This window comes from Sceloporus occidentalis, unplaced genomic scaffold (genome assembly GCF_023333645.1).
Source record: "Sceloporus occidentalis isolate IW3139 unplaced genomic scaffold, rSceOcc1.0.p SCAF_6, whole genome shotgun sequence".
Taxonomy (NCBI): domain Eukaryota; kingdom Metazoa; phylum Chordata; class Lepidosauria; order Squamata; family Phrynosomatidae; genus Sceloporus; species Sceloporus occidentalis.
The window spans coordinates 61,339,684-61,353,487 of record NW_028316986.1 but is presented as its reverse complement, the minus strand read 5'-3'; the positions used below and the strand labels follow the sequence as shown (position 1 = coordinate 61,353,487).

Here is a 13,804-nt window from a genome sequence, read left to right as displayed (position 1 = left end):
AGGTCATCCCTGTTGATTAGGATCAGATCTAAAATAGCTGATCCCCTAGTTGCCTCTTCCACCTTTTGGACAATGAAATTGTCTTTGAGGCAAGTGAGGAATTTGCTGGATTTTATGTTCTTGGCTGAGTTTGACTTCCAACAAATATCAGGATAGTTGAAGTCACCCATCACTGCAACATTTCACCTTTCGCAGTGTGTGGTTATCTGTTCTAAAAAGGCATGATCCAATTCCTGGCTTGGGTCTGTGTGTGTAGTAGACTCCCACAATAACATCCCTGTTGTTTTTTTCCTCTTTAATTTTTATCCAGATGCCTAGCTGGCTTCCAGGATTTACTGTAAGTAAATCTCTTCACAGGTGTAAACATCCCTGACATATAATGCTACTCCTCATCCTTCCCTGTTTGATTTATGTTTCTTAACAATAATATACTCCTCTCATGAGATTCCAATCATGAGATTCATCCCATCAGGTTTCAATTAATACTGTATTTGGTTTGTTGTGCTAGGTGTTTAATTTTTCTCTTGTTTATTTCCCATGCTCTGTGCATTTGTGTAGAGACATCTAGGAGACCATGGGACATCCCCCCCTTGCTGCCTATGTAAAGTTTTCCCCCCTTCCTCTTTTGGGCCCTTGCACTATTTGCCTTGTTCTCTCAATAACTATTTGGCTAGTATTTCCAGCCCTTGATAAACTCCTGCTCTCCAGAATACTGTTCCCCTCTCCCCCCGGGAACTAAGTTTAAAGTCTACCTGATCAAGTTTTTGACTCTTGGCAAAAATGTCTCTGCCAACTGGTATGAGGTGCAACCATCCCTTGTCAGAAGTCTTCCCTCCTGAAACTGCAGGCCATGGTCCAAGAAGCCAAATTGTTTTAAGTGACACCATCTGTGGAGCCAGTTGTTTACTGCTATTTTCATTTCCCTTCTTGGACCATGCCTTTTAACTGGGAGAAGAGATAACAACCTGTGCAGCCAGCATTTTCAGCTTTCCTACCCAGATCCTAATAATCCCTTATGATATTCTGAAGGCTGTGCCTCGCAGTATCATTGGTATCATTGGATATGAGGGTGATCTGGCTGTGATATCTGTCACCCCATTGATCGCCAGGGTTGATTCGGCTGATCTGGCTGGCTAGGCGGGTGTCCCCATCCTCCCTCACCGCTCTATGTGCGGCCCTCCCAAAGCTACGTACTCAGTGGAAGAGGACAACCATCCCAGATAGGAGTGTATCGTTCTTTGGTCAAGGGTATATGGTGAAGTTATTTACATCCGTTGTAAAGAACAAAAACATACCACAGTTGTTGCAGGTGACTGCAGCAGCTCCCTCACTATCCATATCGGTAGTCTCAAGTACACACTGAAACAGGACTCTGGGCTTCCCCCACTAAACACCCACACAAAACATTTCTGTTTGTCAAGATCTGGAGACTGAGACTGCAGATATATCCAGTTACTGGCTACTAGCTCCCCCAACCGAGTCTCTGACTCACGTCTTCTGAGCAATAGTCCCTCCTTCCTGGGACCAGGTGCTCAGGATGGGGGCCTGGGGCTACATCCAATAGGACAATAGAGTGCTAACAAGGACACCTCCACACAGCTCACAGAAGAGGTCAGCCTTGACCCAACAGACAAATGGTCACCAAACTACAGTAGACACTACTCACACAGTCAAGTTTCCAGTAGGCTCAAAACAAAACAAATGGGCATCCTCCAACTGATCCTCACTCACCCTTGATCCAATAAACTCTCTCAAAAAACTCTCTGGGACTGGGGAGGTTTAATCCCACAGTCCCAAATTCACCTTCTGCTGTCTCTTCTTCCACACCCACATGAAACACCCCTGTTTTCCAAGTCTACCTGAAAGCAGTGCATTTCAATGTGTTGAATGTGAGGTTCCAGCAATTTTGTCCCAGTGTTCCTAACACCAGTATCATATTTATGCCCATTGGATTCTCTTGGTTTTTTCCTTCCTGGAAATTCTACAGGGATTAACGGTTGATAGATCATGGACCACCACCATAACGAGTAGCATTGTTTGAAAGGACTTCACTTTATATTTAATGCTAGTTTCCACACCTTCTGTATCCTGTATTTGTCAAGATTTTAGTACTTTAGAATTGTTAGATTTGAGGGCATACATATTACAGACACACATAATATGCTGACTTGTTAGGTAACTAACAGTTTTGCACAATGTATGTGACATGACAGTCCATAAGAAAATATTAGCTATCCATTCATAGCTATTGCTTTTTCCCTTCTTTGAAATCAGTGTATAGTGGAGCTATCCTTTCCTTCTGTTTTTATGCCTTCTTATTGAGTGGCAATTGGTACATGTGAAATCCATTTATAAATATGAATAGCCAATTATGGAGGTGCCAGTGTAATTTTTTTGTCCTCTTCTCTTGTTGTACAACATGAGATTATTTACTAAAACCTATTTTTCTCACTAACTTCATCACTGTTACTCCTCTTTCTGTTAGTTACCCATAGAAATAGCAATTGCAAAGTAGAATCTTTTTTTTAAATGAAACATTACTTGATAAGAAGATGTTAAACACTAATGTTTGACATGTTGTGTACACTATCTTTTTCTGTGTAAAAGTAACGAGGTTTTAAAAAATCTTAAAACATTTACCTTGGTTTGCCTGGCTCCAAACTGACTGAGAAGCTTTTTGCCCTCTGAACACTACTAAGATTAACAACTACAGTACTTCCTGAAGTCCTTGCTTTTAAATATCTGACAGGTAGATGGAGGCCATTTTCAGCAAACATGACAGAATTTGCTTTTTTGTTGGTCCGACAGAACCTGAGCTGATTTATCTTCAGGGGATAGAATAAAGCCCATCTGTTCACTTCATATATTTCCCTTGAGAAAATGATGGGAGCTTATATGTATGGCTGTAGTGTGGAATTATGAAGATATTTGACAGTTGTCAAATTATGTTTTATTTTTCATTTTAAATAAATACTATATGCTGTATATATTGTTTGTGTGTATGTGTTTCACAATCAGATTGTCAAGGGGGAACTGGGGTAGGGTAAGTGAAAACAAGCAATATCTTTAAGTGCTCTGCCTACAAACTACAAGAATAACAGAATCCTTAATGTACCCCTAACTTTAAAAAAAAAGGGGGGAGACTAACATGAGGGTTACCATTTTTTAAAAAGATATACAAGTTGTATTACAATATTAAACTTATATTTTCTGTGTATAATTATTGTGACTGCAGAATTTATTTGTACATTTTCATTTATTTAAGACTGGAGAATCTATACTGACCTAAAGAAAGTAGTACTGTTATTGGGGTGCTGGTGTAATTGTTACAAAAAATATATGACTTAATGAATAATGCTAATGTACTTTGTGGCTCTGTGTTTCCAAATTCATTTCGAAATTTAATTTTTTATTGTTGCAGGCAGAATATAAATAAATGATTCCTTTCAGTTCATGTTAAAATGTAAATATGTGCTGATATTTTGGATTTATAAATTCATTTAATTAATTCATTCAGTTTCATTGTTATAATCGTTTTTGCTGTTCTTTATGTATTTTTAAGGAAATAATGAAATTACAAGCAGAGTTTAATCAAAATAAACAACGTTTGGAACAAGCACACCAGGATATTGCAGGTGCAAAGGATGAATGTCTGAAATTAACAGAATTGCTAGGAAAAGCTGAGCACCAACTGCACCTTACCAGGTAACACTTTTTCTATTTGGTCTCACCATCACTTTCAGTTTGATGATACTACTTTGTCATTACAGCTTTTTCCATAGTCATTACAGATTGACTTGAGTGCTCAGCTTTCAGGCACATTAGCTGTAATGAACAAAATATCCAGATGAAAGGAATGTGATAGCAGCAAAATCTATTCACCAATATTCTTTCAAATAAGTAAGATGCCAATTGCCATCTTCGTGCAACTCAAGTGGTTTAAACATTATACACACAAACTTATTATTCTCTAATTCCCTGAATCTATGTAGGGAAAGATTGAGATTGTATAGCATGTTATCTAATTCCATATTAATAAATAAAAGTGGGAAATAACCATCATTTTCCTGCTTAGCTGTTACAGCTGGATACCTTTATAGTTTCCAGAGAAAACTGATGATATATAAAACAGTTGTATCTCTTGTCAAAACACCAACAACAATGGTTAAGTGATAGTTTAGCAAGTATTTACTCCAAAAACTGCTGAAACTGATGATTTTTCTTTTTCTTGACAGCAGCTCTATTACAGTGACACATGCTCAAATTTGCTGAGTGTAATTATTTTATTCCTGATACTTTTTGTTAAGTAGTTTAACCCGTAACATAAAGTAGTTTTTACTTAAAATCCTTCAGGGACATAAAGCCTATCTATAATAGGATAAAGTCTGTATTTAAAAGTGTGCAAGGGAAGCATTAACAGTTGTAGTTTCAGATGGATAGGAATATAAGTATTGGGTGGGTGGCTACACACACACACACACACACACACACTTTTATGTGGTTCATTTGGGATATCATAGTATGCCCCTTAAGTGATCACACCATCTTCTTCTTTTTTTAAAAAAATATATATATAGTGTAAATATAGATCTTGGGATAGTAGCAGATGGGGAGAAAAACACCCTTCTCACAGTCTGTATTTAGAGAACAAATATACTAGAGGTTAATGAACTTGAAAAAAGTTTGGGGTAAGTTGTTAAGACAGCAAAAGTTTGGATTTTGCAGGACTTCTTTTATAATGATTTGTTGTGATAGCTAACCAAATGGTTTACCAATTTCCTTCCTAAGGCTTATCATACAAGTTATGAATTGCTGTGGTGTCTTGGAGAAAATCCAAACTGTAGATAGATTTTGTGAAAAAAACTTCCACACTCTTAATAAGGTACACTAAGAGCCTAATTAAGTTGAGCAGCCGAATGATATGCAATTCCGATTTGCCAAAATTAATGATTAAACAATATTAATTCAGTATTGCATAAGCTTGATATTTTTCATTCTTTAGAATTGTGCTTTGAATGCCTGTAGATAATGGAATGGATTTGACAGTGATCTTTAGTTCTGCTTTCTTATGGCTAAATTTGTATAATCTTAAGTATTAAAATTTCTCCTAGATCTAAAAAATGTATACCTGTAAGTTGGTGTGGGCAAATGTGCGGGACAGAGGGCCAATTTCCACCTTCCAACCTCCCTGTGGACCAGAATCCCACCCAAACACACTATATACCCCCCCCTTTTTTTTTTTGCTTCTTCAAAATGGTAGGTAAAAGTGTTATAGTGTAATTTCCTATTACCATTTTTAAAGAGAAAGGGAAGAAATGGGCAGGAAGGAAAGGGTTTTTTTAAGGGTGGGTTGGCATGAATTTAGAAGAGGCTTTGGGTGCAATTTTCACTCAAAAATCTTGCTGATTTTTTAAATGGCCATTTTAGAAAGCTTGGGGGGGGAATACTGGGGGACTTTGGGTGCCACAAAAGTGGGGTCCACATTTTCCCCACTCTTGCACTGGATTTTTTTTAATTTTTATTTTTATAAAACGTTTTATTTACATAGAGCTAAAAAAAGAGTTTCCGTTTCACCATGTTAGAGATATATACCCTTTCATGGTTTCAGAGAATACATTGTAAAATTGTACAGATATTTCCATAGTTGCCTTGCAATCAACTCTCAACTCTGTACATTGTGTTGTCTCACTTCTCTTTTTTCCCTTATTCACTGTTTTCTTGTTACCTCGAAGTATATTACTAATTAAAGTCTGATCAAATGTATGATTACATAAGATGCGTTTGTTATATCGTAATCTGCACCCTTTATTGTCTATACCTGCACTTTGTCAATATCGGGTCCCACTCTTTTTCTATTACTGTAGTGTCTTTATGAGATAAACGACCTGTTAAAATGTCCATCTCCCTCATTTCGAAAACTTTCTCCCACCATATTTCAAGATCAGGTGTCTCATGAGTTTTCCAAAACTGGGCTAATGTAGTTCTGGTGGCGGTTACTAAATATAGTAAGATTCTACCGTGCTTGATCTTGGTTTGTGTGGAAAGTTTGTCTAACATGTTTCACAAATACATTTCGGAACACATTTCAAACTTAATTTGTAACATCTGTTCAATTTCTCTATGTATGGTTTTCCAGTAAAGTTTTAGTTTTGGACATTTCCACCATACATGAATCCAAGTTCCGGGTGCATTATCACACTTCCAACAAGTTCCTGGGCCTGTTTTATACATTTTTGCTATTTTATTAGGGGTCAAATGACACCTGTGTTCCATCTTCCAAACATTTTCCCAAAGACTTGGGGATTTTGTGAATTTCTTTGTTTTTTCACAGGCTGATTTCCAACTGCACTGGATGTTTTTTTAAATGCAAAGTATATTTTCCTTATTTTCTGTAATATTGTTCTAATAACTAAATTTATTGATTCATCATTTTGTTGTGGCAATGTGGAATTGTTTTTGTTGGCGATGGTGGTAGTGGTGGTGTGTGTTGGAAATTTATAATGGGGTTTTCTTGACACAGTTTGTTTACAGCAGGCTTGCTATTGCCCTCTTCTGAGGCTGAAAGAGTGGGGCTTGGCCAAGGTCACCTATAGGGTTTCCATAGCCGAAGGGGATGTAAACTGTGATCTCCCAGAGTTCTAGTCTAAGCATTATACCACACTGGCTCTCACTGGAAGGGGGAAGATTAAATTCCTGATAAAGGCTACTGTATCTTTAGACCTACCAGACACTTTCCTTACTTGCTCTTCTTCTGCCATTACTCATTTCCATATTCCCTGTTTCTGCTTTCTCTTTTTCTCTTTCTTTCTTGTTAACTCACCAAAGCATAGTTGCCTCGTATATTCAATCACCTTTTGGTTTTTCCCTCTCTGTTATGCTGTCTAAAGGCAAGCTGATGAGGGTTTTGGGGTTTTTTTTGCCTGCCTAACTATTCGAGTTGACTATCAGGAGTATGCATCCCTGAGATTTCAGGAGCAAAACTTGAGACTAAGGCCTCAAACAGATGTCCCAAAGGGCCAGCATCGGTCTGATCCAGAGGCAGAGCATGCACATGACACATGCCTTCATATCGCACAGAAGCAGTGCTGGGGCTGCCTAATGCAGCCCAAATCCAGCCGCAAAAGGAGCGTTTTTTACTGCTCCTTTTTGTGGCCTGTTTGGGATCACAGCAGCTGCCGCTATTGGAACCACGATATCTGGTTGCCATGATTCTGCAGTGGTCTCACAGTGATTGGGGTGGGAGCGGCTTCTGGCTGCTCCTTCTGCCCCATCTGCTTTGCCCTCCTGTGACAGTCCCTGGTGCAGTCATCAAGCTTGGTATGCTAAATATTAACCACAATTGCTCAGATCATGACATTCAAATAAAAAAAATAAAGTCTGACAAATGAGAAAATATCTGGTTGTAAACCTGGTTTTCCAAACTGCAGTGAAAATAAAACAAAACTTTTCTTAGCTCTGATTTTAGCTGCTTAGCAAGCTTTTTTTAAAAAAAAGAACTATGGAAGTTGTAGTACAATCAAGGAAGGTTTTCTGAGCTCCACTTTGAACAGAGGGGGAAACAACCAATAACTTTCTCCCAGCACTGTTTTAACATTTTTCCAAACAACTGTTTTTAGCAACACACAAGAGTTCTTGTCTTAATATGTTTCAGCAAACTTTTTAATTCAAAACTAAGAATAAGCATGTGTAAAATGAAACAGTTAAGTCAGGTAAGCTTTCCATAAGAAAACAAAAACATTTGAGCCTTCTAGTGACCATTTGAAAGCTTCTTCCGAAAGGCATCTGGGGATGACTTTCTTTTCAGCAGCCTCCACATGATTTCCATTTTGATGGCCAACGTCTAGATCTATGCATTTTTAACATGATGGAGGTTCTAGCCCTTTCTCTCTGTTTAGTAATTCATAGATGCTCTGTAAGGAATACTGGAGACAGTTGCTATTCACCTTGTCTATGGCAGGCAGGTCCACAAAACTGCACTCTGATTTGCTAGAATAGAATCCTGCTCTTCCCTGGCTCTAGGTATACTGTATTATTTACTGCTGAGGTATTGCTGCAACCCGACACCAAAAGTCTATGTTTTTCCAGCCTTCCTTCACAATTATCCTAGTGCTGATGCTACAACACTTCCAACTGATGCAGATGAAACCTATGGCAACCCTAATACAAATCAATCACAGGGTTGTCTTGGCAAGATTGGTTCAGAGAGGGTTTGCCATTGCCTTCCTCTGTGGCTGAAAGAGTGTGACTTGCACAAGGGGTTTCCATGGTTGAGTGGGGTTTTAAATCCTGGTCTCCAGAATCATAGTCTAATGCTCAAACCACTACACCATACTGGCTCACTATACACATATAAAGGTAAAAGTAGCCCTTGACATGAATATGTAGTCGTAACCAACTGTAGGGGGTGGTGCTCATCTCTATTATTAAGCCAAAGAGCTGGTGTTGCCCGAGGACTGCTCTCGTGGTTATGTGGCCAGCATGACTGCCTTGAATGCTGTTACCTTCCCACCAAAGTGGTATCTATTTATCTACTTGCATTTGCATGCTTTTGAACTGTTAGGTTGGCAGAAGCTAGGACTAATGACAGGAGCTCTCTCCATCATGCAGCACTAGAACATTGAACTTGCCAACCTTCTGATCTTCCTATCGTCAGAATTGACACCTTAACCACTAAGCCACTGCACCTCTCATATACACATACATCAGGGAGTAAATTCTTTTAAGTTAAGTGAGACTTATTTTTGCTTCTAGTAGAAACAGAAACATTGTGAAGAAGAATGAAGTAAAAGCTGATAGAGCAGATGAAGCCATTCTTTGTAGGTCACCTTAGCAGTGGCTTGATTTAAGTTCAGAAAACATGAAGGCGTATCTAATTATGGCCACAGTATTTATGGAATGTTCTTTGTTCTGTGGAGGCTAGAATGAAGAGGCAACGAATTATAATCAATTTCCATTCTTCCCCTTTGACTTTCCTCCCATTAATTGTTCCAGTTAACTGGGACAAGAAGAAGAAGAATTGGCTAAACCTGTGGCAGCTTTCATTATTAAGGGAAAATAAATTTTGTCACTGTTATACAAATTATTTGAATCAGTATTTCTTCTCAGTACTCAAACTGATATTCAAGATAGCTTTTTTTCCAATTAACATTGAACTAGGCAGGAATTGCTGCCTAGTAATAGGCATTGCTGTTTCAGGCTTGGCTTTTTCATATAATTCTAATTTGCATAACTTGCAAATGAACTTGTTGATACTTCAGAACATTTATCTAATCCAGATTCTGTCCATATCCTAGCAGGTCAGGTTAGAGAAAACACATCAAGACAATTCTTGTTTCACTGCATTGCACCCAATACAAGCTACTCGTTGAATTGTCCCAGAAGGCAAAGAAACAATAAGTATATTGTTTAGTGTAGATGGTGAAATGTTGAATGGTAAAGAGGAACTAAGGCCCAAAACAGATGGGCAAAAAAGAGCAGTTTTCAGCAGAATGGTTGCGGGAAGTTACCTGGAAAGGAAAAGATTGAAAGGTAATTTGATAGCCATCTTTAAAAATCTGAAGGGCCATCAGATTAAAGATGGAATGACTCAAACTACAAGGATTGAAAATAAGAGGACTGACAGTCCAATTAATCATGACGAATAACTTCCTGACAGTGATAGCTGTTTGATGGTGCCACAGAAGGTGGTGAACTTTCTTTTGTTTGAATTTTTTAATGGTTGGATGAACACATCTCATCCTACCACAAGGGTTTCTTGGCAAGATTTGTTCAGAGCAGGTTTGTCATTGCCTTCCCCTGAAGCTGAGATTGTGTGACTTGACCAAGGTCATCCAGTGGGGTTCATGACCAAGTGGTAAATCAAACTCTGGTCTCCAAAGTCATAGTCCAGCACTCAAGCCACTTCTCTTTTTTAACCATTCTGCAATTGTGGACTAAAGAAAAACTTGAAGCCCATGGTAGGTAAGCAGGTGCTTAGAGAAGAGTCAAATATTTTAAACAAGTTAGAATGTAAGACCATATGAACTATACTGCAGCTTTTATGCTGCAAGAGTTTGTGTGAATATTTCCAAGCTACTGCTGATAAATCTGGAATAAAGGGGACATTCTGAAGGTCTGGAAATGAACAAATACCCCTATGAAAAGACACATCCAAGAAACTGCAGATTAGTTATTTAAGTAGTGATACTAGTCAAAATTATGGGGGGAAATTATTAAGTAATTGTTCTGTGAGCATTTTAGGAATACCAATTTGTTTGTTTGTTTGAATAGTCAGTATTAGGAAAATCAGTAAACATAGTACATATTGAATTCAGGAAAACATTCGGCCCAGTACAGACTGCCCAAAAACGGTGGTCTATCAGCACCTAGTTTTGCTCCACAGGGAATCCGCAGCCTACAGACCGCGGGACTTCCCCATGAAGCAAAAAGAACCCACAAAAAGCAGGTTCTTCTTGCGGTGTGAATATGTCACAGTGCGCCAATGGCGCACTCACAACATCATAATGGCGCCGCAGCGTGCAGATGCTAAGTGTCCTGCACGTAACAATGGTGCCCATCTGTATAGGATGCTGCCATTGTTACGCCCTAGTCACGTGCTAGGGTTGAGGCATATGTGGGTGGAGTGCCCTTGGCCAACCTCTAGCACGTGATGAGGGCGCCCAATAGTCCCATCTGTACCAGGCCATTTGATAAAGTTTCACATTACATCCTTGTTGACAAGACTGTGAAAGGAAGTTTTTGTGCTAAACGTAGTTAGGTAGATCAACAGCTGGTGAGTAACTGAATTAAGTGAGTGTTCGTTAATGACTCTGTATCAGATTGGAGGGAAGATTAGGTCCTGTGCTTTTGTACATTTTTATAAATGACCTGGATAAGATATAGAAGTAAAACGAATATAGGAGGAATAGTCAATAGCGGAAAAGACAAAATCACATTTCTTTTTTTTTTAATTTTTATTTCAAACATAACAAAATCTAAAACATACACTTCTACAAAGTTATAAAACTATTATATAGCAAAATCCTATAAATAACTAAACTAATTCTTCATATAGTCTTTTATGAATTCTTTTCATCAACTCTCTACTACTACTACAACTATTACTTGTTACTATCTAGTCCACTTGACCTAACCCTTCCTAAGGCTAAATACCAGTATCCTCCCGTATACTGTTGATACTGTTTACTAACTCTGTTTACTTACATAAATTTCCTTTTCCATAAAATCCTTAAAATCCAATATAAGACAAAATCACATTTCGAAGGGATCTTGACAGGCTGCAACATTGGACCCAAAGTAAGGAAATAAATGTAAACGTGGTCTTACAATTGGGTAAACAGTGTAGGTCAGTGTAGAGTATTACACATGAGTCAACAATCAAAAGCATGTGGGGGAGGTTTGGTTTCATAGTGGTACCTGTGAAATTGGTCTAGGTTTCTTAGAAGATCAGGAGCTGAATATGAGTTAGTACTGTGGTGTAGCTGTTAACACACACACACACACACACACACACACACACACACTGAAGTCTTTGACTACTTTAACAGAAGCATAGGGTCCAGATCATGGCAGTAATAATTCTCTATTCTGTGTTAGTCCACATTTAGAATATTATGCCTAGTTCTGAGTGCCACACTCATCCGGTCTAGCCAGTAAGCAGAGTGACATAACCACCTCAAGCAGCAGAGTTCCAGGAATGGCAAATTTCTTTGCTTCCTCTCCTCTCTTGCCTGGCCTCCCTGCTTTCTGCCCCTTGTAACTTACTTTGAAGAAGCAGTACCAGATGCAAAAAACAGAAAGAACTGACTAGAGCTGTATCGCACTGAGGAAATAATCCACTTTGATACCACTTGAACTGCTAGTGCTGTGGAATCTAGGCCTCAAATAAATTTAGCCTAACCAACTTTTGTAGGAAGCAGCAGTGGCTGCTTTGTAAGTCTTGCACTACTTTATAAATAAGATGGCAAACTTGCACCACAACCAAAAAGTAAGACCACAATAATGAAAAGAGCACCAGTGATTCTCCATTTATCTGGGAGACTCCAAAGCATACTATTATTAAAAAACAATGACAACCCAACCACCAGTCATCAGACTATTTTATAATTTTTGACAACTGAAATGTGTAATCTCTAATGATTTTTAAAAAGCATACATTGTTGCTTTTGTGAACATTCTGCGGCAATGGCACAAGACAAACTCTGTATGCTTTATGCCCTATTTGAGCATTCTAACTGGGATCCATTCTTACCAGATTATAATGTTTGGTTTTAAACTCCAGAACAGACACTGTACTCATGTCAAATTAACCCATATCATTATACTAGCAGTTGTTGGTCACATTACATTTCATCATTTTAAAAATACCCAATGACACTTGATGATTAATAAGCCAAAAAATCTTTTGAAAATCAAATATTTGATGGCAGTGGTTTTGAAGGACATACAATGGTGATTAGGAACACTGCATTGTTTTTATCTTCAAAATACCTACTGCTTATCGGTACTTCTAGTAGCCTCTAGCACGTTTTGAACAGCTTCACTGGCATCAGTTGAAGTCCATGTATAATGAATAAGATACATAAATTAAAGCTATGATTGTACTGCCCAGATCCTTGCAACATAACCAAGTTGCTTAAGATTTGATATTTTTTTACGTCTTATTTGCTAGAGAAATAAAATTATTTGTGTTTATGACATACAAGTGGTTTCATACATACATACATTCTATTGTTTCTTTAAAAGAAATTTATCCACTTGTATGTTAACAATCGATCGTATTAGGACTTGCACTAATATGCAGTTATTATAGATACCTGTTAACTAAGTTATTTGTATTGTTTCCTAAATAATAACTGTTACAAAGAAGCAAGTTGGGATTCTTTTTTTAAAGGCATAGCAGAACTTTAGTTATGTGTATAAGTGGTGTGCAAAATTCCAGCAATCTAGAGAATTTTATTGACAAAATATCACAAATACTTATCATTAAAATTATAATCAGTAATATCAATGGAAAATATATTGGAACAAATTAAAGTATTTTTAGTATCTAATTTCCAAAAAATATTAAATAGAAACTTATTATTAAAGAGAGATATAAAACCCTGAATCTAGATAGCTTGAATGCTAAACTCCTTAGCTTCTGTTTTATATGTTTATTTTTCATTAAATTTAGGATTGCTTGTGGTTTAGTCAACATTTATTCCTATCTGTTTTTCATATACAAAGGCATAGGGATGCCAGAAAATAAACTGTTAACGGAGAATTAACTTCTTTGGCATGCTTTCATACTTATCTTCCAAATTAAAGAAAATGAAATGGGCAGAAGCAGAGTGTAGATTACCTCCTTTTTTTGTCAAAAATGGTGGGAATTTGAAAATTAATAATAAAAAAGGGAACAGATGCAGTAACATGCCAGAGGGAGATTAATGTGGAGAGTAAAATCTGTGAGCAACAAAACTGAAGCAAACTGAATCAGTGGGAGGTGGTTGTACAATCAAAATCAGGATAAAAGAGAAATTACAAACAACCCTGCACTTGTCAAAGTAGTAGTAATGAAATCCTGACTCTGCCAGCAGTGAGAACCTGTGTTAGCACTTTGGGGTAAGGACGATAGCCGGGTGCCAGGTAGGAGGGCAGTGTTAGGTTGCTGGGCAGCAGCCATCTTGTGTAGAACAGATGGCACTGAAAGCTGGCATGGGAGGGGCTCCTTAGCAGAACTAATCAGACAGTAACAGATAGGGCAGCTGGGAAGACTGACCACGGAGAGGGAAACTGCAGGATAGCAGCAGAGTTCCATGATGTT

The 13,804-nt window shown here is 38.0% G+C and overlaps 1 protein-coding gene across 3 annotated transcripts in view; it reads left to right on the top strand.

The window, feature by feature from the left end:
- SDCCAG8 (SHH signaling and ciliogenesis regulator SDCCAG8) overlaps window positions 1-13,804 on the top strand; it is a 181,120-nt gene that overhangs the window by 59,752 nt on the left and 107,564 nt on the right. For all 3 annotated transcript variants that reach the window (XM_089529829.1, XM_089529827.1, XM_089529828.1), the window contains exon 13: window positions 3,563-3,705. In XM_089529829.1, the coding sequence (XP_089385955.1) occupies window positions 3,563-3,705 (143 nt within the window). The remainder of the gene's footprint in view (window positions 1-3,562; window positions 3,706-13,804) is intronic.